At 42.5% G+C, this 24,376-nt stretch overlaps 1 protein-coding gene across 1 annotated transcript in view; it reads left to right on the top strand.

Moving 5' to 3' along the window:
• Positions 1-24,376, top strand: part of SLC35F1 (solute carrier family 35 member F1) — a 410,909-nt gene that overhangs the window by 358,879 nt on the left and 27,654 nt on the right. The window contains exons 4-7 of the mRNA XM_004597582.2: positions 5,882-6,041; positions 11,428-11,584; positions 13,642-13,694; positions 21,208-21,362. Of these exons, the coding sequence (XP_004597639.1) occupies positions 5,882-6,041; positions 11,428-11,584; positions 13,642-13,694; positions 21,208-21,362 (525 nt within the window). The remainder of the gene's footprint in view (positions 1-5,881; positions 6,042-11,427; positions 11,585-13,641; positions 13,695-21,207; positions 21,363-24,376) is intronic.

Raw genomic sequence — 24,376 nt, 5'->3', positions numbered from 1 at the left:
AGTCCACACTGGTGCCAGCGGGTGCCACTCTGTCTAGCCATGCCTGCCCCTAGTCCTAGTTTTTGTGCTCGCCAGAGGGAGTGGCAACCCAAGAGAGGTGCCCACTCTTTCCCTGATGGGCCCACTTCCACCCTGGAGCTTGCACTCTCCAGGTGGCTCTGCAGTTTAGCTTAGCAGAATTAGCCACCAGTGCCATCATCTGCCCGCCCAACCACCCCCAACCCACTCTGGCTTATGCATGCACTGGTAGGTACAATCAACCCATCCTGGCTTTCCCCCTATCCAGCGCACATGCAGACCAACAGATGTGTAGCCCTGGCCAGCCTGGTCTGGCCCCAATCCCAGCTCTCAAGCTCACCTGTGGGAGTAGTGGTCCAGCAGGGCACCCCATACAGTCCCCCTATTGTTTTTGCTCCTTACCTCTCAGGTCTCACATGTGCTGGTTGAGCACTGCAGCCCAATCTAGCATGGCCTGCCTCACCTTGGCATTTGCCAGTGGATGCTGTAGCCTGGTCTAGCCCGGCTCCTTCCCCCAACTCAAGCTGGTGGGGGTTACAGCCTAGCCCAGCCCAGCCAAGGCAGACCCTATTCCCAGCTCTAATGTAAACTGGCTGGTATTGTGGCCTGACTCGACATGACTCACACACCATTCTGGTTCTCTGCTTTGCCAGTCAGTGATATGAACTGGCCTAGCCTGGCTTGCCTCAGACCTGAGCCAAATATATGCAAGTGGGTACCATTACTTGCCATGGTCTAGGCTGCTCCCTGTCTTTGTTCTTGCGCTGATCTGCAAGGGCTGTGTCTCAACAGAGAAGTTCCCCAAGCTTCTCCATCAGAACTTTTCCCACTGCCAGATCTCGCACACATTGTTGGGTCCATGGGCCAGCCCTACTTAATTCACCTTCCATCCTGGCAGCAACAGTGGCCTTTCCTGACAGGCCCTCACCCATTCTGGCTTTTAGTGTTGATGTAACAGCCCAGCCAAGCCTGGTCCACACCCAGACACAGCTCACACATGGCTCAGCAGGGCAAAGACCTAGCCCAGCCTGTCCTACACCCACCCTAGTTCTCATGCACTCCAGTGGATGCAAACCCCAGACCCTCTCCATACTTGTGCCGAGGGACATGGCAGCCATGTCCAGACCAGATAGCAGCCCCCACTCCAGCCCTCATGCTTACCAATGGGGAACCACAACCTAGCCAGGGCATCCCCTTAGCTCCCCAAACAGGCCTGTTCCCAGCCACAGATCTTGTGTGGTTCTGACCCAGCTTGGCATAGCCCCTCCCCTGTCTTGACCTTTGACTTTGGATGCTGCAGCCTGGACTGATCCAGCCTGGCCCCAGTCCAAACTCTCATTGGTGGGTGCTGCCAACGGCCCTACTCAGTCTGCTCCCATCCCTGGCTCATGCAAACCAATAGATGTGATAGCTTAGCCTGGGATGACCTGAATTCTAGCCTGGTTTCTGCACTTGCCAGCTGGCAGTCAGCAATGCTCCATGCTAAGAAGCCCAGCTCAGAACTCCCATGTGGGCTTGTGCATCAGACTGACCCATAGAAGTCATCAGATCTCTCCCCTTCAAACCACCAGGTCTCAATCCTCTCGCTTACCTGAAAGATCAGTGGCCTTGTTGTTTGGAGTCCTTATGGAGTCATTCCTCACCTACATATATGTTAGCCTTATGCAAGGATGTCCCTCAACAGTAATTCTTCACCAGGGCATGAATCATTGCTCACCCTCGTCTGTGTGATCCCTGCAAATCCACCACCCCAAGCCCTGTAGGACCTGGCTGGGGGAAGATGCCTTCTGCCCTCACCCTTGACAGCAGCCTGGGGCTGTTTGAGCTGTAAGCATCATTTTATCTAGCAGAGATGCTATTTTCAGCAGCACATCCATTTTTAAAGATTTATTTATTTATTTTTATTACAAAGTCGGATATACAAAGAGGAGGAAAGACAGAGAGGAAGATCTTCCGTCCGATGATTCAATCCCCAAGTGAATGCAATGGCCAGTGCTGCGCCGATCCAAAGCCAGAAACCAGGAACCTCTTCTAGATCTCCCAAGTGGGTGCAGGATCCCAAAGCTTTGGGCCATCCTCGACTGCCTTCCCAGGCCACAAGCAGGGAGCTGGATGGGAAGCAGGGCTGCCGGGATTAGAACCAGCGCCCATATGGGATTCTGGCACGTTCAAGGCTAGGACTTTAACTGCTAGGCCATGCCACCGGGCCCTCAACAGCACATCCAGAGGTCTTACCAGAGAATGACAGAGATCAAATCAGTCCTACATGGCCAGAGCATAAGTTTCTGGGAAAAACTATAGACCAGAATGATAGGAGTTTTATGTTTATCCCTGGAAAAAGTTGGTAGAGCTGTTTTCCTCATTATACTCAAAGGATACTGAATTCTGACACTCAGAGTCTACTGGCTCCTGGCACACAGGTCATCTCATTTCACCACATAAGAGTGAACTCTTCACTTTTCTTGGCCAGATGGACCCTCGCTATTTGTGCAAAATATATGGGAAAGCAAAATCAGCTATGGCTTAGTAAGCTGGGCCTCTGAGTCTTCAGTGCTAGCATTTCATGTGAACACCAGTTCATGTACAAGCTGCTCAACTCCCCAACCAGTTCCCTGCTTATGGCCTGAAAAAGCAGCAGAGGATGGTTCGAGTCCTTGGACTCCACCTCCACAAGGGAGACCTGGAAGAAGGTAATGGCTCCTGGCTTCAGATCCACTCAGCCTCAGCCATTGCAGCCATGTGGGGAGTGAACCAACAGGGGAAGATCTTTTTCTGTCTCTCCTTCTATCTACAACTTTGCCTTTAAAATAAAACCAAAATATTATGGTTTTCAGTTTGGCCCATTTGGCCACGAAGAACTGCATTTTGTTTTTTTTAATAGCTGAGTAGTATTCCATGGAGTAGATGAACCATAGCTTTCTTATCCAATCCTCTGTTGATGGGCATTTTGGTTGCTTCCATGTTTTTGCAATTACTGATTGTGCTGCTATGAACATAGGAGTGCATGTTGTTTTCTCATAAAACAAGTGTTCTGGATATATTCCTAGGAGTGCTATTGCTGGATCATACGGTATGTTGATTTTGAGTTGTTTGAATATTCTCCATACTGATTGCCATAGAGGCTGTACCAGCCTGCAGCCCCACCAGCAGTGGAGTAGGGTTCCCTTTTCCCCACAACCTCGCCAACAAGTGTTGTTGGTGCTTTTATTCATGTGGGCCAGTCTTACTGGCGTTAGGTGGTACCTCATCGATGTTTTAATTTGGATTTCCCTTATTGCCAGGGAACTTGAGCATTTTTTCATATGTTTATTTGCCATTTGGGATTGTTCCTTTGTGAAATGTCTGCCCATTCCCCGTGCCCATTTCTTGAGTGGCTTGTTTGTTTTGACATTTTGGTTGTTTTGTAGCTCTTTGTATATTCCGGAGATTAGCCCTCTATCACCTATGTCGTGTGCGAAAATCTTCTCCCATTCTGTGGGTTGCCTTTGTACTTTGTTGATTGTTTCTCTAGCTGTACAGAAGCTTCTTAGTTTGATGAGGTCCCAATTGTTTATTTTGGTCTCAATTTCTACTGCTTTTGGAGTCTTTTTTAGGAAGTGAGGGCCTACCCCTAAGTGTTGCAGTGTGTTTCCAACATTTTCTTCCAAAAGTTTGAAGGTTTCTGGATGTAGGTTTAGTTCTGTTATCCATTTAGATCTGATCTTAGTGTATGGTGAGAGATGTGGATCTATCTTTTTGTTTCTGCAGGCTATTAACCAGTTGTCCCAACAGCATTTATTGAACAGACCTTCCCATTTGCCTGGATTGTCGTTTGTCTTTTTGTCAAAGATTATTTGGCTGTACCTGTTTGGGCTCCCTTCTGGTGTTTCTATTCTGCTCCATTGATCTTCCTCTCTATCGTTGTGCCAGTACCACGCTGGCACAAATGTTATGTATAACATGTTATGTTATGAATGTTATATGTTGTGTATAAACTAAAATTGAAATGTAAGTGAGGTGGTCACAGAAGGTGGCTAGGAACTCGCATTTACTTTTAACATATTGGTTACTCATTACTATGTCAATTAATTCCATAATGATGTAAATTTTTGCTGATGGTATGTTGGAGCTTTCAATTGACTGGGATGATACTCTGCTGGCTCTGTCTTCAGACCAGAAAGGGTATACCTAAGAAGCCGTTGAACTTGACTGGACAATAAGATGCTGGACTCTATGTTTGGTATACGCTTGCAATGGGGGAATCTCAACTGAACTTGAGCTGTGGTTATGCAACAAGGTGGAGGAATCCACCATGGTGGGAGGGTTTGGGGAGGGGTGGGGAGAATCCCAGTACCTATGAAACTGTGTCACATAATACAATGTAATTAATGAATTAAAAATAATAAATAATAAAAAAATAAATAAAACCAAAATAAATCTTTAAAAACAAAAGAGGTAGAATAGGTTTTTATTCTTATACTCTGTTCAACCATCTCCTTTTCACTTATTTTATAGCAGTTATTTTAAAAGTACTTACAAAACTTTTGAAGCTAATGTTTACATTTAAAATAGTATGCTTTCTTATAAGAGTAAATGACAGAGATAGAATTAGTGTTTTTAACTGCTGATGAAGAGTAGTTGTCTTGGAGAGATTAACTTGAATTTTTGTCTGAATACTACTGATCTTGTACAGCGTTTAAAGACTTATGCCTCCTCACTTCCTATCCCAGGTAAGTTCCTGGACAGTGGGACCACATGAGTGGCTGAGTGTGTTTTCCTTGTGGTGCCAGTGTTCTACTGCCTAGGCTCTGAGGAAGACACGAGACTAAATGCCTTCTCTTTCCTCCAAGATGGAGGATGTCTACAATTAAATGAAGAGAATAAAATTTTTCTTTATGTCAGAGTTTCTTTTGAATGTACTGATCTTGGATCTAGGGAAAAATTCCAACTCAGGGAAAACACCAGGGTAGTTCAAAATGTTTGTGAAAATATGAGTTTCGGGTCAGTGTGGTGGTGTTGCAAGTTAATCTTCCACCCACAGAGGGGACAGCCCATATGGGCACTGGTTCTTGTCCCAGCTGCTGCACTTCAGGTCCAGCTCGTTGCTTAGAACTGGGAAGGCAGTGGGGGATGGCTCAAGTCCTTGGGCTTCTGCACCTTATTGGGAGACCTGGGAGAAGCTTAGGTTCCTGGCATTGGATTGACTCTGCTCTGGCTGTTTGGGCCATTTGGAGAGTAAACCAACAGATAGAAGATCTCTCTATGTCTCTCCTCTCTCTGTAAAATCTGCCTTAAAAATAAAAAAGTAAATATATCTTTAAAAAATGAGTTTATTAGTGACAAAAATTTTTCATAATAGGTGGAAAATGTGTAGTGTAGAGAAACCATAGCTGGAAGGACTGCCATTGTGATCCAGTGAACTAAGCTACTGTCTGTGATGCTGGCACTCCATATAAGAGCACTGCTTCAAGTCCTGGCTGCTCCACTCTGAATCCAGCTACCTGCTAAGCAGCAGAAGGTGAACCAGGAATGGGTGAAATTTCAGGTGCTTGACTTTGGCCCAGCCCAGATACATCCAATACAATACTTTGGGGAGTAAATCAGCAAATGGGAAATCTCTCACTCTTTCTCTTTCTCACTCTCTTTCTTTTTCTCTTTCAAGTAAAATAAGTTATTAAAAAAAGAATTTAAAAGAAAAAAAAACTGTATGTTGGTATTTTTTTAAAAATGCTTACACCAAAATAAGCTAATTTTGAAAGTTCACTTTTCTATGTATTTTTTTGAAGCCCTCTTATATAAACCTTTCTTTCAGAGCTAAGTTCCTTATGTGCTCATGAATAGCCCTTTGAACTGGCTGCTCTTGCTTCCCTCCCTGCCTCCCCAGCTCCTGGACTGTTTTGTGATCCCAGTGGTGATTTTGCTGTCCTGGTTCTTTCTACTGATCCGGTACAAGGCTGTGCATTTCATCGGCATCGTTGTCTGCATCCTGGGCATGGGCTGCATGGTGGGAGCCGATGTGCTTGTGGGAAGGCATCAGGGAGCAGGTGAGTGTTCAGATGCTCTGCTAGCTGACCTCTGTGAGCGAGGCCAAGATGTTCATGGTGGAGTGGAAGCAAGAACAGTAGGAGCTCCTCGCTGAAACTATCCTGAGTGAACAAACATGGCAGAACACAGCTTTTATGCCAACTGAGAAACAGCCAGTGTTTCAAACTTGAAGGCTGTAACCAGCTGGCTAGTGATGGTGCCAAGGAGCTATTGCACTCCCAAGGTACAAGGTCTCTCCTCACACTTTTAAAACCAGCACTAATCCTGCCAAGATTGAGCTTTCAAGCTCCTGGATGAATATTTGAAATTCAAAGGCCAAATTAGAAATGCTCAATATTTTTACAAGTGAGTACACAGTTTCTTCATGCCTGAATTTTCTTCATGCCTAAATTTTTAACCCATTGATTTGATGGAGAAAGGCCAGAAACTGGGGAGGGAAGGTCACTATTGGTGTCAGCCTGTAAGATAAAGCTTCATGACAAACTCATAAAATTGCCATGAATCTGATGGGGAACACCCGATCTAGGGAAGTTTCCAGAAGGCCCATTATAAAACATTGAAATCCTTCAAAATCTACCAAAAATCCTTGTGTTAAAGAAAAGTAATTGGAACAGAATGGTAGGAGTGGGGAGCCTTTAGCATGCAGAATGGAATAGGAAGGACCCATCTTTTCTTTAGTTCTTGGAATTGCTCTTCTGTGAAATTGGTTGATAAAGAATCAAAAATGGGCCCTCCATCTTTAAGAGAGCAGGTCATGTGAAGGCTCAGAAATGATGTCATTTATGTCACACCACAGAACTTGATGGCTGAAAGAAATTTCTCTCTCTCGATGTTAAGTCTGAGGACAACAAATCCAGAAAAGCCTGTTGACTGGCCAATGATCACTGCACTGACAGACCAGGAGCTGAACCCCAGGGCCCTGACCTCTGTACATTACTGGAAGCTGAAGATACAACAGAGTGAGGGCAGTCTCAGCCTCACAGTCCCATAGGCTACACAGCATTGTCAGTGCCCTCCTCAATAGGTGCACTGAAAATGCGTACTGCAGCATATCCCATATTCTCCTCTAAGAATGATGGTTTCACATGGTAACAGTGAATTGTCTGTGGAAAGTCTCCAGCCATGTAGAGACAGCACATGGACAATCTCTTGTTCCCTTAGCTCTGAACATCCTGCCTGACTGCTTGCAAGTCACTCACCTTGGCCTTCACCTTCCATTTCATAATTTGGGAAGACAATTGTCCTGATAAACCTAGTTATTTAAGCCTACAGTGTTAAACAAAATGAGTTGACTTCACCAGATTGTATTCCCTAATCCTCTAAAACAGAAAAAAAGTGTCCTTGCTTTGAAGTGAAGTATTAAGACAGTAGTATTGTTTAACAATAGAATATAAGTCCTTCTGAGGTCTTTTCAAACTGGTCAGTTTTCTGAAACCATGTAAATGTGCCTAAAAGACAATAGAAGGATAGTTTAATCTGCCTTTTTGAATCTAATTCAGCCCACACTACTGTTGCTTTTTGTGTATATGAAGTATTTGTATGAAAAGAATGAATTTTACAATCTGCAATCCTATCTGTGCTATTGAAATTATGCCTGAATACATGGTAGAATGCTTCAAAGCCAGCCCAGGTATGTGATTCATGGGCTCATTTGACAAAGTCATGATTGGGAATTCTTTACCTCTGTAAAATCATTAAAATAGGCAACAATTTAAGTTGTCATGAACTCAATAAAAAAAAGAGAACAGCTACACTGGTATTGAGGTCAATATCAATTTAAAATTTGTATGCACCGTCATAAAAAAAATGTTACATCTGCTTTCACCTTTATAGAAGAATTAGTTCAATTGCATTAATTAGCCAGGGACATAAAAACTTTTCTAAAAACACTTGAGGCACTCACTGGAACTTTAATCAGGCATTCATGAGATGTAAATTGTCACCGCCATATCAAGAGCTTTTCACAGGAAAAGCAGAAACTCTGACTTGATCCTTTTTATATTCCTTAATCCATGTTTCACCTTACCTTGGGATTTTGACAATTCTGTCTCCAAATACATTGATTTTGATGCATTCAAAATTACCCTGATTTTATTATAATGAAAGTAATTGTTTTAATTCTACTTTGGTGGCATGGTTTTTCATCAAGTGCCCACAAGTTTTTCATTTTGATTTTAGCCATGCTAGAGGAGCACTCCAGATCCAACATATCAATGTCAAGGCACTTATGATGTGCCAAGAATAATGTTTAGAGGACACTTGCCCAGCCAGGTCCTCACTGAAGACTGAGGAGACATCCTCACTCCTGGCATGTGAGGCTCTATCTTGGAACCTGTGCAGCGATGCACACAGTTGGGAGGATGCAAGTAATGCTCAGTTCTCATCTTGTGCATGTCACAGGTACCTCTGAGCACCACAGAAGCCCTGTGCCCCTGAACTGACTCAAAAAATGTCATCTTTTCTAGTTTATCAGTTAAACTCAGTGGGTCTCTCTTTTGCACTGTAGCTCCCTGTTGGCATTATTGGCCTCTTCTGAAAGTCCAGCTGTGCATTAATTGTCCCATGGGGGTGTTGGCACTGGGAAATGGGGAAGTGTGGCACAGAGCATGTAATAGGAGTAGCTCCTGAGACTATCACAGCAGTTGGATTTTATCAGAAGGATTTACAAAGGCCAAAGGGCTGTACTCCATTACGTTTTTACTGTCCTTGGGAAACTTACAGATACTGAAGAGGAGAGTAGAAAATAATGGAATTAAGATAAAACCTCATCACAATAATGCCTTATCAGGAAACATATTTTTGTCCTTCAAAATATCCTCTTTCAACCGTAATACATTTATTGTACTTTCTAGTTCATTTATTAAAGACGATAGATACCCACAACAATAACTTTTTATTATTACATTATTTCAAGGAAAACAAAATATGATAACAAGCATTATCAAGTAAAAGTGGCATTTGACTGCCCACTTTTACCAGGCATTTTCTCATATATTATATCGTTGAATCTTCCTAACTGTGCAAAGAGTTTTTATTCTAATCTTTGCAGCTGCAGAAACAAAGTCTCACAGAAGATAAGACACCTGTGTAAGGGCTTGACACTACAAAATTATTTGACCCAGATATGAAATGTACCTGTTCTTCTGCTATAGCCCTATGTCCTTAATTTTATGTAACTATGACTACTATAAGAAATATATAACTGTTTTATCTGGTAAATTAGAAATTTAGATTCCAAGATGTTGGGCTTTTGGTGCTGAAACTGAGATGTCCTGTGAAAACTAGCTGCTTTGTCTCCCTTTGTGAGACTCAAATATTTTCAAGGGGATGAGTATATTTTCATGAATAACACTAATAGTTTTTCAGCACTTCAGAATAGAGTTATTCGACATTTGTTTCTTGAACTCATGGTAAGTAATGATTTTAAATAAACTTCTTTTATCTCCCAGCGTTACACACACAAATACACAAGCAATTTTGTTTGTACTTAAACAAAAATATAATAGAGAAAATTAATCCTCTCAACACACATATGACTGGGTTTATTATCACCAAGGAAGAGTCTAAAATGAAAAATCTCAACCCAAAGAGATGGGGGGGCTCTATTCAAAGGTAGCTATTATTTAACTTAAACATTAATGGTTGATGATCGGTTTAACCACAATTTAGTGAACCTTGATAAGCATCAGATACTGTGCTAAGCAGCTTATATGTATTATTTTATAGTATGTTCACAATCACATCATTTTGAAACAAGGAAATAAAATTGAGAAGTGCTATATAGGTTGCCCACTGGACAGATACGATTACATCCAACTTCAGCTGAATTAAAAGCTGTTATCCCCAGAATTTATACCATACAGTGAACTAAGACCTTTTCATTTAACTCACTGCTTTTGGATATTAATTGAGAACTTAAAATGTCCCAGACCAGGATCTGCACTGAATACATAGTTGAGTAAATGACAATCCATGTCCTTCAACTTTGCTTTCCTTAGAGGGTAAGTACACAGCAGACTAAGACACACAAGGTAACAAGTAACCGACATGGACTAGAATATGGTGCGAGCCATTCATGGACCATCCAGGTGAAATTCAGAGGGAGTGAAATGTCAGATCGTTTTTGAATGTCTCCATTTACCCAAAAATTTCAACATTATTGTAGGTTGTGATTTCATACACATTAAGTAATACATTCCCTGAGCATAATTTATTTTACCTGTGAACATTGTGAAAAATTAGTACCATATGCCAGTTATCTGTTGCACTAACAGCATACAAAATAATGAGTAGTGGTGTAATTTCTAGTTCACTAGATATGAATTTTCATTATAAAATATTACATCTTATATCAAATTCTTCACTGTATAGTATGACTATATAAATTTTCATTCAGGTTAGCTTAATTATATTTAACTGCTAAATTTTAATATATGCTAAGTCATATATATCTACTTTAAAGTTATTTAAAAACTGAAAACTATAATCACCAATATTAGAATAAAATAAGTGATAGTTATTTATTTTGACAGTTATTCCAGAAGATACTTCTGAGCTTGCAAACATTATTATGAAAAATTAGCACTGAATCAGTGAAGACTTCTAGTACTACTGGTGTAATCAGCAGAATGGGCCACAATTGTACAAAACCAGAGCTTGAAAAATATTAAACTGTTGCCTAAAACAGTGTGTCCTCTTCTTAAAACTTTACAAAGACAAATTAATGTTCCTTTAATTCCTGTTTAAATAGTTCATGTGATTTAGTTTTCCTGAATTCATTCATATAAGATTAATTTTATTAACCAAGAATTCTGTTAAGAAGTACTTTCACACTTGATGAGTACAACAGTAATTGACACAATAATGATACCATGTCCTCCCAAGGTTGTAAAATGCTTGCTGAGTGAGAGACTGAACCACATTAATGATAATTCCAGTTATGTGTGTGTGTGTGTATGTGTGTTTGATTATATTTGAGGAATGATGTACAAACATTAGTCAGTTTTCTAAACATTTCACCCTGTCACAACAGCCTTAGTTTTCTAGAAGCTGCTCCCAGAAACCTCCCACCGGGTGTGCTTTCCCAGCATGGCCTAGCCAGGTTGGTTTCTCAGCAGGGCTCTCACTTCAGCTGCTGAGTGGCGCTGACTCCTGCTTCCTGAGCCGGGTGAGGTTTTCAGGCCTCAGCATCACCTTGCAGCTCTGTTCCCTGGGAGACGCCTCTAGAGCCCACCCAGCAACTGTTAGTAAATGTCACTTGGAAACGGAGAGATTTTTTTATATATTCCAGAAGAGAATAGGCAAAAGAAGCACAATGGATGGGTGCCAATTTCTTCTTAAGGCATTTTTAATGAAAGTATGTCTGGTTTCTGTTTTGTTCGCCAGGAGAAAATAAGCTGGTAGGGGACCTTTTGGTCTTAGGAGGAGCTACACTCTATGGCATCTCTAACGTCTGGGAAGAATACATCATCCGAACCCTGAGCCGAGTGGAATTTCTGGGGATGATTGGTCTCTTTGGTGCATTTTTCAGTGGAATCCAATTGTGAGTAACACTGATAGGAAATCCAGACAGTGAATACTGCCACGTCTTGCTCTTAGGGTGTAAAAATCAAGGCTGATCACTTTCCAGAGATCTTACAAATCTGCAAACTCAGCATTTGATTAGTACTTTTTTCAAACAAGTTTATTATAAATTATTATAAAAATGTTTAATGGACTTTGAACATAATTTTACAATAAATCATTGGAAGCATATTGATTCTCCCAATCCAATATGTAGGCTATTACTTACACAAATGGAAAAGGCAAACATAAACATCACAATTTGTACCATTTCAAGAAAACTATGTTGTGTTTACAAGTGACAACCAATGCTAGAAAACTAAGCTTAATATTTCCCCTTTAAAAAAATTATTTATTTATTTGAAAGCCAGAGTTAGAGAGAGAGAGAGAGAGAGAGACTCTTTCATCTATTGGTTCACTTCCCAGATCGCCATAAAAGCCAGAGCTGGGCCAAGCCAAAGTCAGAAGCTTAGAATCTGATCTGGTCTCCTACAATGGTAACAGCAGCCCGGATTCTTGTGTCACCTTCTGCTGCTTTTCCTCAGCCATTAACAAGGAGCTGAATGGGCAGTGGAGCAGCTGGGGCATGAATCAGTGTACATATGGGATGTTGATGTCACATACAGTGACTTTACCCACTGTGCCACAATGTGAGCACCTAAAACTGCCCATTCATACATTTGCTCTTTTGTTGCCCTTAGTTTGCTAGAGTGAGTTAGATTTCAATTTTTTCTTTTAGAATTTAGTATTTCCATTTCCTTATAAAGGTGAGAATGTGACATGACATTCACTGAAATCAGTCAAAAGCACCAGTTTTGCAATAACTTTGGAATTGGAACATGTAAGCCCTCGCAAGTGCTTAAGAAATGTTTGCGTTACATAAAACATACTTTTCCATCATTGAAGACCATGTGTTTTAGCTTCTTACAAGAAGCAACAAATGATAGTATGACCTCCATTCTGATCTCACTAAATTCATTTCTACAAATGAATACTCTGATTTCAATAAATATCTTTCTACAAAGCTAGTAATTCTACAATTACTTTGTAATTGTATCCACTCAGTCTCTGAAATTACTTATGGAAGAATTTGTGCCATCACCTTAAATACATTTTCCAAGTACATTTTCCAGATTCTCCAAATTTTGGTACCCTAAGTACTATTGAGAAGCTCCATAGCAAATACAGCTGAAAAGGATCTATTTTTCGTTTATTTTTAAACTGTGCTGGCATTTAAAACTCTAGTTTGGTGAGAAGAAAAGAAATCAAATAGTACGACTATTCATAGCCAATATTTCGTAGATGACTGACTCATTTTACAGATCATTACTACTGAGTCCAAAAATACATTGGTATTGGTACATCCAGTACTCACATGCTTCAGTTACAGTCCATAGAGAGGACTAAGTACTCTGGAGACACTGCTGTGAAATAAAGGTGTGTCTCGTAGTTGGATACATGGAGGGTGCCCTGGATCCAAAGCAATGCCCACCTCACTTTCTGATCTTCCATCTGAGAAGCGGCTCTAAAGTGTGCTCCATGAGCACCAACTTCAGCATCACATGAGAATTGTCAGTGAAGCATCTCATGGGCCCCACTCAGAGCTACTGAATGGGAATCTCCAGCGATGGGATCCCCCAAAAAGGTGTTTTATCAAGTTTGCTAAGTGACTTTGAGCTACATTTAACTTTGAGAACCACTGCGCTGGAGAATGCTCAGTCAAAAGAAAAAAATCAATTAAACTTGTAGGCACAGAAATTTCTGCATCTCATTATTTGCTTTTTAGGAAGCATCCTGGGTCGTCTTCTGCAGCAAGGGTGGAAGGAGACGGGACTGGGAGAGGCTGGTTTTGCAAGGTTCTTACCACTGCTGGCCACAGCTAGCGAGGGCGTTCTGGGATAAACTACAGGCTGCTGGCTCAGCCTTGCCACTGTGTGACTCAAAAATATGATTTGATTGTTTCATTATTTGTATAACTCTAGCAAGTGAAAAAGAAGCAGATAAAATGCATCATAATCTTATTCTTTGATTTTGCAGAGCTATAATGGAACACAAGGAACTGCTAAAGGTGCCATGGGATTGGCAAATAGGTAAGGAGTTTGCCATTTTTAGTAAACCTGAAATATGTGTTTGAAAAGTGTTATGCATGAGAGCACAAGGAAGAAAGGGATTTGGAATGGCAGGGGACAAATGAAGATGAAATTCCCTTGTCGTTTTAGGAATTCTGCACACGGTGAGAGATTGAATTGTTTGATTCATGTTTCCTAATTGAGCTTCTGCCCATTATCAGCATTGCAATGCCGCTAGGGAAGGCACAGAAGTATGTTATTAGGTTAAAAAGACCAACCAGAAAGAGAAAAATGCCTCAAGGCAGTGGTAGCATATAAATGACAGCAATTTGCTCCAGCCAAGAAGCCTGTAACTGATGTGATCATTAGAAAGTAAAGGAAAGAAGCTCAACTTGACAAAACAGCATGAGGGAAAACAGTGTAACGGACATTCTGTGCTCATATAAAAACTTTTCAGAAGAGAGCATCTTGCTCATAAGAAATGGTTAATTGATTTCCATGTGGCCTTAGAAAAGACCAGACACACTTTGATCTAGTTCATACTCATCCAGGGCATCTTGAATTGCATGTATTTCTAAAAATTCATTTTCTCCTGAAACATTTAGAACAAGGATTTAAGATCCTAGGAAATGAGCAATCCTAAAGCAAACCCTATATATTGCCATTTAATAACCTCAGAACTATTTCCCTCATTGTCTACACTGGGACTTCTGGGTCCCAGCACTGAACCCAGAAGTTGGCCTATGACAATGCGTGCAAACTACCTGTAGGATGAATGCATATAGTCAGAAGCCCAGTGACTCCCCACACTGAAGCTGGTGTTTTCAACCATCTCCAGCCACTCTGAGCTCTGACACAGCAGGCAGCTTTTAGCACATGCACCTTCCGTAAAGAAGGGGAACAATACCAGAAGCAGCCATGTACCACTGCATCTCGCCCAGTCTCTAGGCATCTGAGGCAGCTGGCAGGCAGCACACTCTGAAGGCACATTCTGAGCCGTGGAATTACACTTGACTCTCCCGGGAGGTTATCTCTAGTCTCTTCAAGGGTCGATCAGCTCTCCTGTCTGCCATGGAGTCCTGCCATGTAATCTCTTTCAAGTTTTACTCCAGAGTGCTGAAATTAAATGAAAATCAATAGAGAAAGAGAGAGTGAGGACAGGAGAGTAGCTGGGGAAGGAAGCTGGCCACAGGTTACAGACACACTTACCCTTGTGACTCTCAGTGCCAGGAAGACAACTGTTACCAGTGCTTGGCAGCACTTCACATCACAGTCACCTGTGGGTAGCAATTAATTTGATACTGATAGTAATAGCAATGATAAAAAACAAAATTGGTCCTGTAGTTGGGCAGATGCTCTGTGCATGTCCATTGAGTTCTGTTATAATTCTGTGTTCATTTAAATGAGTCATCCAAAGACAGGTTTACTCTGAGCTGTCATTTGGGTATGAAAATGTCAGCCACATAGTCTAAGAGGAGGAAGGGCAATACAGAAGGAACAGATGACAGAGCTGTGGGTTGGATTCAGAGCTGTGATTGGAAATGAGGCCAGAATGGCCTAGAAGGGAAATCAAATACACATCCCTTTCTTTCAGGAGCATTTGTAAGGTTCAGTTTCAGAGTTTGTTTGCTTTAACTCTAAGGCCACCTTTGTCTTCATTAGCTCACCCTGACTTGCTGTGTGTTCCTGTTGATCTCAGTTCTAAGCACAGAGCGTTCCGTGAACCAAATATTTATTAAATGAACAATTGATGAGTGACAGTCAGGACAGTGGGTCTGTCCCACCCTCTAGATTCTCACAAAATATAGAAAGTCAGGAAACAGACTGGCAGAAAGCTTGACCTGCTGTATCTGGGGACTGGGAGATGGCAAACTTGTGGAGCAAGGGGGACACCAGGGGCCAGCTAGCATCCCCGCCCCCTTCCCTAAGCCCCCTTGGAAGACACCCAAGAGTGGGCCAGGCAGTCCCAAGGCTGGGACCACTGTGTCCTGGTGAGAGTGTCCACTGCCTCTATTTGGGCAGCAGCAGCCGCCAAGATAATCTTTACCTCTGAGGATTTGTCACTGTGTCCCCCTCCTTCTCATCACATTTCGCACCTCCTGTGTGGCTCCACTGCCTGTCAATTTATCACAACAACGATAAGTTTTTTGTTTTGCTTTTTTTTCCCTATGGGGTGAGTGGAACAAGGAATAGGTCTTATATTTTCTGGGCCTCCAGGCATTTAGTCCAACATATTCTGTTATTTTCCTCAGAAATTATTCTGTCATATATAGAATATAACATTATGTTATATAATATTTTCTTCCAGAATATAATAATCTGTTATATTCACTCAACATGAGTAGATCACAGGATACTGAAGAACTGAAACCAGAAACCAGGTAGATATTAGCCACTGGTGCTTAGATTTTTCTTTTTTTTTTTTTTAAGATCTATTTATTTTTATTGGAAGGTCAGACATACAGAAAAGAGGAGAGACAGAGAGGAAGATCTTCCATCTGATGGTTCACTCCCCAAGCGGCCGCAGCGGCCAGAGCTGAGCCAATCTGAAACCAGGAGCCTCTTCCGGGTCTCCCATGTGGGTGCAGGGTCCCAAGGCTTTGGGCCATCCTTGACTGCTTTCCCAGGCCACAAGCAGGGAACTGGATGGGAAGTGGGGCTGCCAGGACTAGAACCGGTGCCCATATGAGATTCTGGCATGTGCAAGGCAAGGGCTTTAGCCACTAGGCTACCATGTCAGGCCCAGATTTTTGCTTTGTTTTATCCTGCTGAACTTCCTGGTTGTGATTATCCAAGCACTAAGCTCACAGGTGTCTTCTCAGGGAGCAAGAGTGCTGCAGCTGCAGGCAGAAATCTATCAGGACCTTAAGCCTTCTCTTGATCCCACCTGTCATATTGTGTTCAAGGATGGTGAGCAAATGTAAAATGATGTCACAGTTAGATGTCATGGGGAGTGGGGCAGGAGGAGAGGTTCATGACTCTGCTGGCTGGGATGTGTGCTGTGTAGAAAGCTTCCTCACTGGGCATGTTGCAGGTGATCCTTCTTTGGGCTTTTGTGTTTTTGTTTGTTTGTTTTTTGTTTTTATTTTTTTTTCTTCTGAAGGCCAAAGCAAGAGATCTGGCCTTTGCCTAAACATGAAATAATGGGACCATAGAGCAAGACGGACCTTAAAGATTATTACAAATGAATAAATAAATAGATAATGAAAAAAAAATACTGCATTCCTTTCATCAGTGCTGAATAGGAGGCTGAGATGTCTTTTTTTTTTTTTTAAGATTTATTTTTATTACAAAGTCAGATATACAGAGAGGAGGAGAGACAGAGAGGAAGATCTTCCGTCCGATGATTCACTCCCCAAGTGAGCCGCAACGGGCCGGTGCTGGGAACCAGGAACCTCCTCCAGGTCTCCCACGCAGGGTGCGGGGTCCCAAAGCCTTGGGCCGTCCTCAACTGCTTTCCCAGGCCACAAGCAGGGAGCTGGATGGGAAGTGGAGCTGCCGGGATTAGAACCGGCGCCCATATGGGATCCCGGGGCTTTCAAGGCGAGGACTTTAGCCGCTAGGCCACGCCGCCGGGCCCGGAGGCTGAGATGTCTTGACCAAGCTCTCTGCTGCCTGTGCTGGGACTAACTTGTACCGAGCAACCCAGCCAACTGGCACCCTTTACAAACTTCACTTCCTGTCTCTGTTCTAAGGAAGTGCTTCACCCAAGCATTAATTTCAAGTGTTAAAATCAGTATTTTATAAATTAGCATCGATGGGAAATGCATAGTATAAAATATATGCATGGATTAAAACATTTTTGATACCAAAATGAGCTTATCATTTAATTCCATTTTCATTAAGCTTTTGGAAGTCCCTGTTCTGTATCACATATGTGTTTCATATATAGAGTAAGGTGTTCATCAGGGTTAGATAGGATACTGTTTGGGAATCTGATTTCTCTTCATAGTAATTAAGCAGTACTTAGTGATACAGCCTCAGGATTCAAAGTCAGACTGATCATGTGACCTGAGGGCTAGTTGCCTAACCGCTGTGAGCTGGTGTTTGGCCTGGTTACTCACAGATCCATTCCTCCCATTGCTGTGCTCGGCTCATGCCAGCCACACTGCCTAGACTCCCGTCAATGGGCTTCCAGCTGGGGTTGGGGGTGACAGAGAATGCAGAGGGAAGGGAGGAAGAAAGAAGCCAATATGCTTCTCCTTGCTTCCCTGTTGTGAGTCAGGTCTCTGTGATGTCCTCCTTCCTGTATTTCTTCAACTTTTGGAGTACAAGAAAGTTATTGCTACTCCTAATCTCTGGCCTTGCCATTCCTGTTTCCCCATTAGCCATTTAAATACCTTGGCACATTTTGTTCCATGTTAAAATTTCCTGTGTTGCACTTGGATGGACTGTGTTTCTTGACTGATATTTATTAAAGGCTGATTCTTTACTTGCTTAAAAAAGATCATCATAGTAATGGCATCCACTGCTATGTAGATAAACTAACATGTATAAAACACACAATGCCTAATCAGCATCTGGGCCATATTAGCTGATACTATTATTTCTAATTTTTTTAACTTTTATGTCTTTGGCACATAAGGACAAGAACAATTGAATTTTATGTTTCATGAAAGAGAAAACATTTCAAAGAAGATGGAATCATATCTCTTCTCTGTCTATAAATGTAATCATCACAGCTATTATGTAGTTGTTGGCCAAAAGTAGTTCATTACACATGTTTGATGGTGTTGATCCATTGGCAACCCTATATGATTAGCAAGTCAGACCTTCAGATGCATTATTGATGTCCATTAACTCTCTAATGTTCATCTAAGAAGAGCAATCAGTGAAGTGCAGCAATGCTGTTCCAATTCGCTTTCTTTACAAAACAGGATAGTCGCATACAGAAGCATTGGTTAGCCTAGCAAAATGATGAACTGTGGTGCCGTATCTATGCCAGTCATGTCCCCTATGTCTAATAATTCCTGCAGCCTCGAAAATTAAATTTAGAATATTTGGTGAAAATCATCTTGAGGCAGTTTGATCAGCAAAGCGAGAGGCCCCTGTGTGTCTCTTTCCCACTCTCCTTGGCTTGTCAGCTGTGCTTATAAAGTCACACCTCTTGTCTGAGCCACTAGCTCCCTACTGGACAAATTTTGGATGGTGCACAAGCATCTTAAACTTAATACATTCAGATGGATCTTTTTAATCTGCCCTGACAACTTGGTCTTTCCCTGGTTCTCTCCATCTCAGTAACTGACTTCACAATGTACCAAGTTCTAAAGTTACAGAACGCTGGCATCCTTGACATCTTTCTCTTTCTGTGTGCATCTGTCTGTCACCGGGGTGGCTGAATCTTCACAGGCTTAGCAACTTACCTTCTCCAGTGTCACTCCCAGCAAGCTACCCTCCTCTCTTGCCTGGGCTTGCACACTCCACTCTCAACTGGCCTCCTGCCTGACTTCTTCCTTCCAGTCCCTTCTCAGAGTAGCCAAAGCCATCTTTTTTAATGTGAATCAGGTCACTGTAGTCAACTACTATACACAAAAACTTTGTATCACAGCTAAAACAATTCCCTTTCCAACACTTGCTAGGCCCTGTATAATCCATCCCCATCCCTTGTCACTGCCATTCTGTTCACTCTGCCAGTCATTCTGGTCTCCACTGCTCCTGGAACACTGCAGACCCCTGCCCCTTTTCGGTATCAGTTCTGGAGCAAATCTCACTGTCTGCAGTGCTCTTCTTCTGCTCATCTTATGGCAGCCTCTTTTTAGTTCTCTAGCATTTAAGGCAAAGGCTGTCTTCACACAACCTTACCCAACCACCTGCCTGAAGCAGCCTCCCTGCCCTTTCCTGTAGGGAGCCCTGAGAGCAGCTCTCAGCTTCCTTTCCCTTCTGTGTTCCACTGAATTACCCATGACTTCAAAGCCCACAAGTCATAACCCTGCATGGTGTGCTCTGTGAGATGACAGGAAGGGCAGGATTCTAGAACTTCCTATCCCAGTCATGCTTTTATCTGAATCAATGCCACTCTGGTGCCTATAATGTGTTCTGATCAAGTGATTGTTTTTCGTAGATTAATTTAAGGATGTATCTTATCCCTAGTCGTCTAATCACAAATTTCCTTATGGAATGGCAAATTAGTTTTTGTCATATTTCATGTATTAATCATTGATTATACAGCATTTGTTGTATTTTTAATAATTTCACTAAAAGGAAAACATACTGTAAGTAACCTGAAACCTGAATATAGGACAATTGATCATTTTTAGGAATCAGAACTTCTGATGGAGAAGCAAAGTACATATGACACTATCTGGCTGCACAGACACATGAGAAATTGAAGTGGCTGATCCAGCCTCCCGTAAGGGCATGTCCACCACACTAGAGGGGGCTGTTGCACTGAGTTTGCTCACTTAATGGGCATAATAACATTTCATGTAGATCTACTGTGGCTTTTCTTTTTTTTTTTTTTTTTAAGATTTATTCATTTTATTACAGCCAGATATACACAGAGGAGAGACAGAGAGGAAGATCTTCCGTCCGATGATTCACTCCCCAAGTGAACCGCAACGGGCTGGTGCGCCGATCCAAAGCTGGGAACCTGGAACCTCCTCCAGGTCTCCCACGCGGGTGCAGGGTCCCAAAGCCTTGGGCCGTCCTCGACTGCTTTCCCAGGCCACAAGCAGGGAGCTGGATGGGAAGTGGAGCTGCCGGGATTAGAACCGGCGCCCATATGGGATCCCGGGGCTTTCAAGGCGAGGACTTTAGCCGCTAGGCCACGCCGCCGGGCCCTACTGTGGCTTTTCTTAAATTTAGGATCATAAGCATAGAGAAAGAGTATTTGGACCCTTGGTACTTTTCAAAACTCTTCAGGGAACTCGCTGATGCTCCTAGTTAGAAGGGCTGAAAATCCAGTACCTGACAAATCCCGTCAAACTCCCAGAATTCAGTGGAAGCTATTTGCCCAGGGCTCAAGCCAGCTGCATTTAACCAAGAGCTTTCTTTAAAGAAGTTACTTTTAATGGTCCACTAATTTGTGCCACTTCCGCTTGTTCTGTGTCTGATTCTTTCAAGGTAAATTTTAATCTCATTATTTTATGCTTGATTATATCAGCATCTGGGAAAAGGTAAACTGAAGCCTACATTTAGCTGTAAACTCCTGTGTAGAACCTTGCAAAATGGAGTATTTGTGGAATTAACAGTTATTTGTCTAGGTATAATTGTATATATAGAGAAAGCTATGATATATGGATGGCACAAGTGTTTTGGAGTCAGAGAATCCAGATGCCTGGGAATGCAGCCACTAGGAGGCACTCTTTCTCCGAAAATGCAAGATGTCAGCTATGCAGTACTGGAAGCAGAAGGTTCCTTCTCAGACAGGAATCTTGACTTTTCAGTGTGTGTTTCTGTTTTGTACCAAAAAAACCCCATACCAGTTAGCATGGTGAAATGCTGACCGCTGCTGTGAGTGGTAGGTGGTGTGCACTCTGGATACGGAGCAAGGCTTGGATGAGCCCTGACGCTTGTCTCTCTCTACCCACCACAGGCCTGCTCTATGTTGGCTTCAGTGCCTGCATGTTTGGTCTGTACAGCTTTATGCCAGTTGTCATAAAGAAAACCAGTGCCACTTCAGTCAACCTCTCCCTGCTCACAGCAGATCTGTACAGCCTGTTCTGTGGATTGTTTCTTTTCCACTACAAGGTAAGTTGAGTCACTGCTCCCTTGTGAAGATGTCTCTTTGTAGGAAATGATGCTTACAGGTAAGTGTGCCTGGAGGCAGAATGCTCTGTGCAGGCAGCTGGGATCGAACTGTGTGCTAGTTCTCAAGCCTTCGTATCCACATTTTGGCTGTAAGACAGAAGCAACCTTTTATTCTAACAGACCAGAAACTGAGGACAATCTAGAGGAAAAGATAAGGAACAGCCAAGAAGGAGAGGGCTTTTTGAGAAGCACTCAGTCTAGAGGTCCTTTATCTGTGCTGAAGCTGGGAAGATCCAAACCCCAATGCCAAAAATACTGGCTTATCTGTTCTCTTTGGGGAAAAGACATAATCCCTACAGATTTCATTTTGCAGAAAGTTTAATAGAAAATATGAATGGAAATGCTAATGCTGCAGAAATAGTTCTTTCCTGAAAGTTGAGGATTGAATAGAACAATACAAAGAGATCTTGCAAGAACCTGGAGTTACAATATCAGCCCTGGAGAAAGGAAGAAGCTGTCCTGTCAGAGATGCAACCTCATTGAATGTACGACTCTACCCATATCGTCACCCAAGGTAGGCAGGACTAATGACACACCAAGGTCAGATGCTGTTCCCCTTGGCACTCCTCTAACAACCCATTAGGGTCAGCACATGAGAAGGAACCCTTTTCCATTCCTTCCCTAGTTGTGTGAAGGAAGATGCAGTGGGGACTATTTCCAGGTCAGAGGTGACATGTCCAAGCAGATAAGACAAAACCAGCCAGGCAAAAGGAGGAAGGTAAGAGATGATGTCACTCTGGCCATGGCTAACCAAGGGTTTCATCAGTGCCTTAATAGTGAATATCACCAGGACGTGCCAACCAATGGGACACCTTGGTGGGCTGTGAATATGTGCTTGAGATAACCAGAAGCAAAGCAGCTCATGTGCTTAACCAGAATTATTACTGACAGAGAGAGATCTCAGTCATAGCCACAAGCAGGTTAAAAACGCAACCAAGGCTTTTAGTTGAGAGGACCACAAATAGATCTGGAAGATTGGAGGTACTGACAGAATGGCTATGCTAGTGAACAGGACAGAAGAGCTCAAGTTTCTTTTACCCCAATCAAAAATAATATTTATTAATTATTTGAAATACAGAAGTGTGTGTGTGTATGTGTGTGTGTGTGACAGAGAAAGCAAGATACTCTGTTTGCTGGCTCATTCACCAACTGGCAGCCCAAAAGCAGCAGCCCAGAACTTAATCCAAATCTCCTTAGGTAACAGGGCCTCAAGCACTTGATTCGCTCTCTGCTGCCTCCCGGGGTGCACATTCTGAGGAAGTGGAGCCAGCACTCCAACCCAGGCACTCCGATCTAGCATATGCTCATCCCAAGCAGCATCTTAACTGCTATTCCAAACACCTGCGCTCCCAATTGTGTTGATGCATAGTTAACAGATAAAAGTTCTACATATGCATATATGTATATATATTTCTAAAGCATACAATGTGATGTTTTCATATACAGTATACATTATGAAATGATTATAATAAGCAAGCTGATTAAGATATACGTCACCTCATGTAATTTTTTTCCATATGTTAGGGGTGAATTCATAAGTTCTGTGTTAGCTAATTTCAAGTAAGCAGTACATTCTTGTTAACTATAATTACTGTCTATAAACTGTATCTCCAGAACTTCACCATCCTTTAACAAAAATCATACCATGAAAAATAATTTTTTTTAATGCTTGAAATGCCTGATTCCATGTGTGAGTGCCTGGTTCAAGTCCCAGTTTTGCTCACAGTTCCAATCCCAGCAGGGACTGGGAGTGCATGCCTTGGGAGGCAGAGGGTAAGCTGAGTCTTTGTCCACCCTTCTAGGAGACCAACAGAGTTCCTGGCTCACAGCTTTTTCCAGCATAGCTGTTACAGACATTTGGAGGCATAAATTAGTAAACTGGAGATTTTCTCTTCCTCCTTCCCTACTTCACTGCATTCCCCTCTCAAATACAAAACAGGAATTAAAAAGCAGCCACTTGGGACTGGGCGACTTTTCTTGTCTCTAAGTTGTTTGGTTGGTCTAGGTCAATATGTTTCTAGAGCTCCCCGATCACATGAAAGCATGGAGTCAAGTCATAATGCAGGCTTCTCCTGCAGATCGAGGAGCCCAAGCATGTGGGTCTGCTGTCTGCATTAGCGGGGAACTAAATACAAGGGAGAGGAGCCAAGACTTAGTCAGGCTCCCAGAAATGATGCAAGTGACTTAAGCTGTGACTTACCCATCTACACCACAATGCCTTCCATTACAAGATTTTGTTTTGTTTTAAAGATTTATTTACTTTTATTGGAAAGGAAGACATACAAAAAGGAGGAGAGACAGAGAGGAAGATTTTCCATCTGATGATTCACTCCCGAAGTGGCTGCAATGACCAGAGCTACATCAATCCAAAGCCAGGAGCCAGGTGCTTCTCCAGGGTCTCCCATGCGGGTGCAGGGTCCCAAGGCTTTGGGCCGTCCTTGACTGCTTTCCCAGGCCACAAGCAGGATGGTTGAAAGTCACAGCCCAAGGAAGAGGAAACTAGATTCAGGCGAGGTCTCCTTAATTCTAAAGAGTATACTGCAGAAGAAGCGTTAAGCAAGTAATGCTTTGAGGATGAACATCAGCGTCGTCTGACAGTTGTAGAAATCTGGATGCTTGGGTCTTGCTGTCACTGATTTCAAGCAACTAGTGTTCAAAGCTTCTGCAGGTGGGGCTGGTGTGCAAGCAGGGATTAAGTCACAGACTGAGTTACTGTACAGACTTCCAAAAGTTTGTAGAAAAATTGAATTAAAAACTAAGTTTAATTCAACGAGTCTTCAACACGTTCATTGGGGGCAGAAAATGCATGGATAGGATCCTGGCTGCAAGCAAGGGGAACAACAACCAAAAAGAGAAAGCTGTATGATTGCTGCTGAATGTGCAGGAGCCCTCTTAAAAACTAGTCATCTCAAAGTGTATGAGACAGACTTGGGAAGGCAGAATTCATGTCCTTG

This window comes from Ochotona princeps, chromosome 1, assembly GCF_030435755.1.
Source record: "Ochotona princeps isolate mOchPri1 chromosome 1, mOchPri1.hap1, whole genome shotgun sequence".
NCBI lineage: Eukaryota > Metazoa > Chordata > Mammalia > Lagomorpha > Ochotonidae > Ochotona > Ochotona princeps.
Note: the sequence above shows the minus strand (reverse complement) of the source record. Positions and strands in the feature narration are given on the sequence as shown.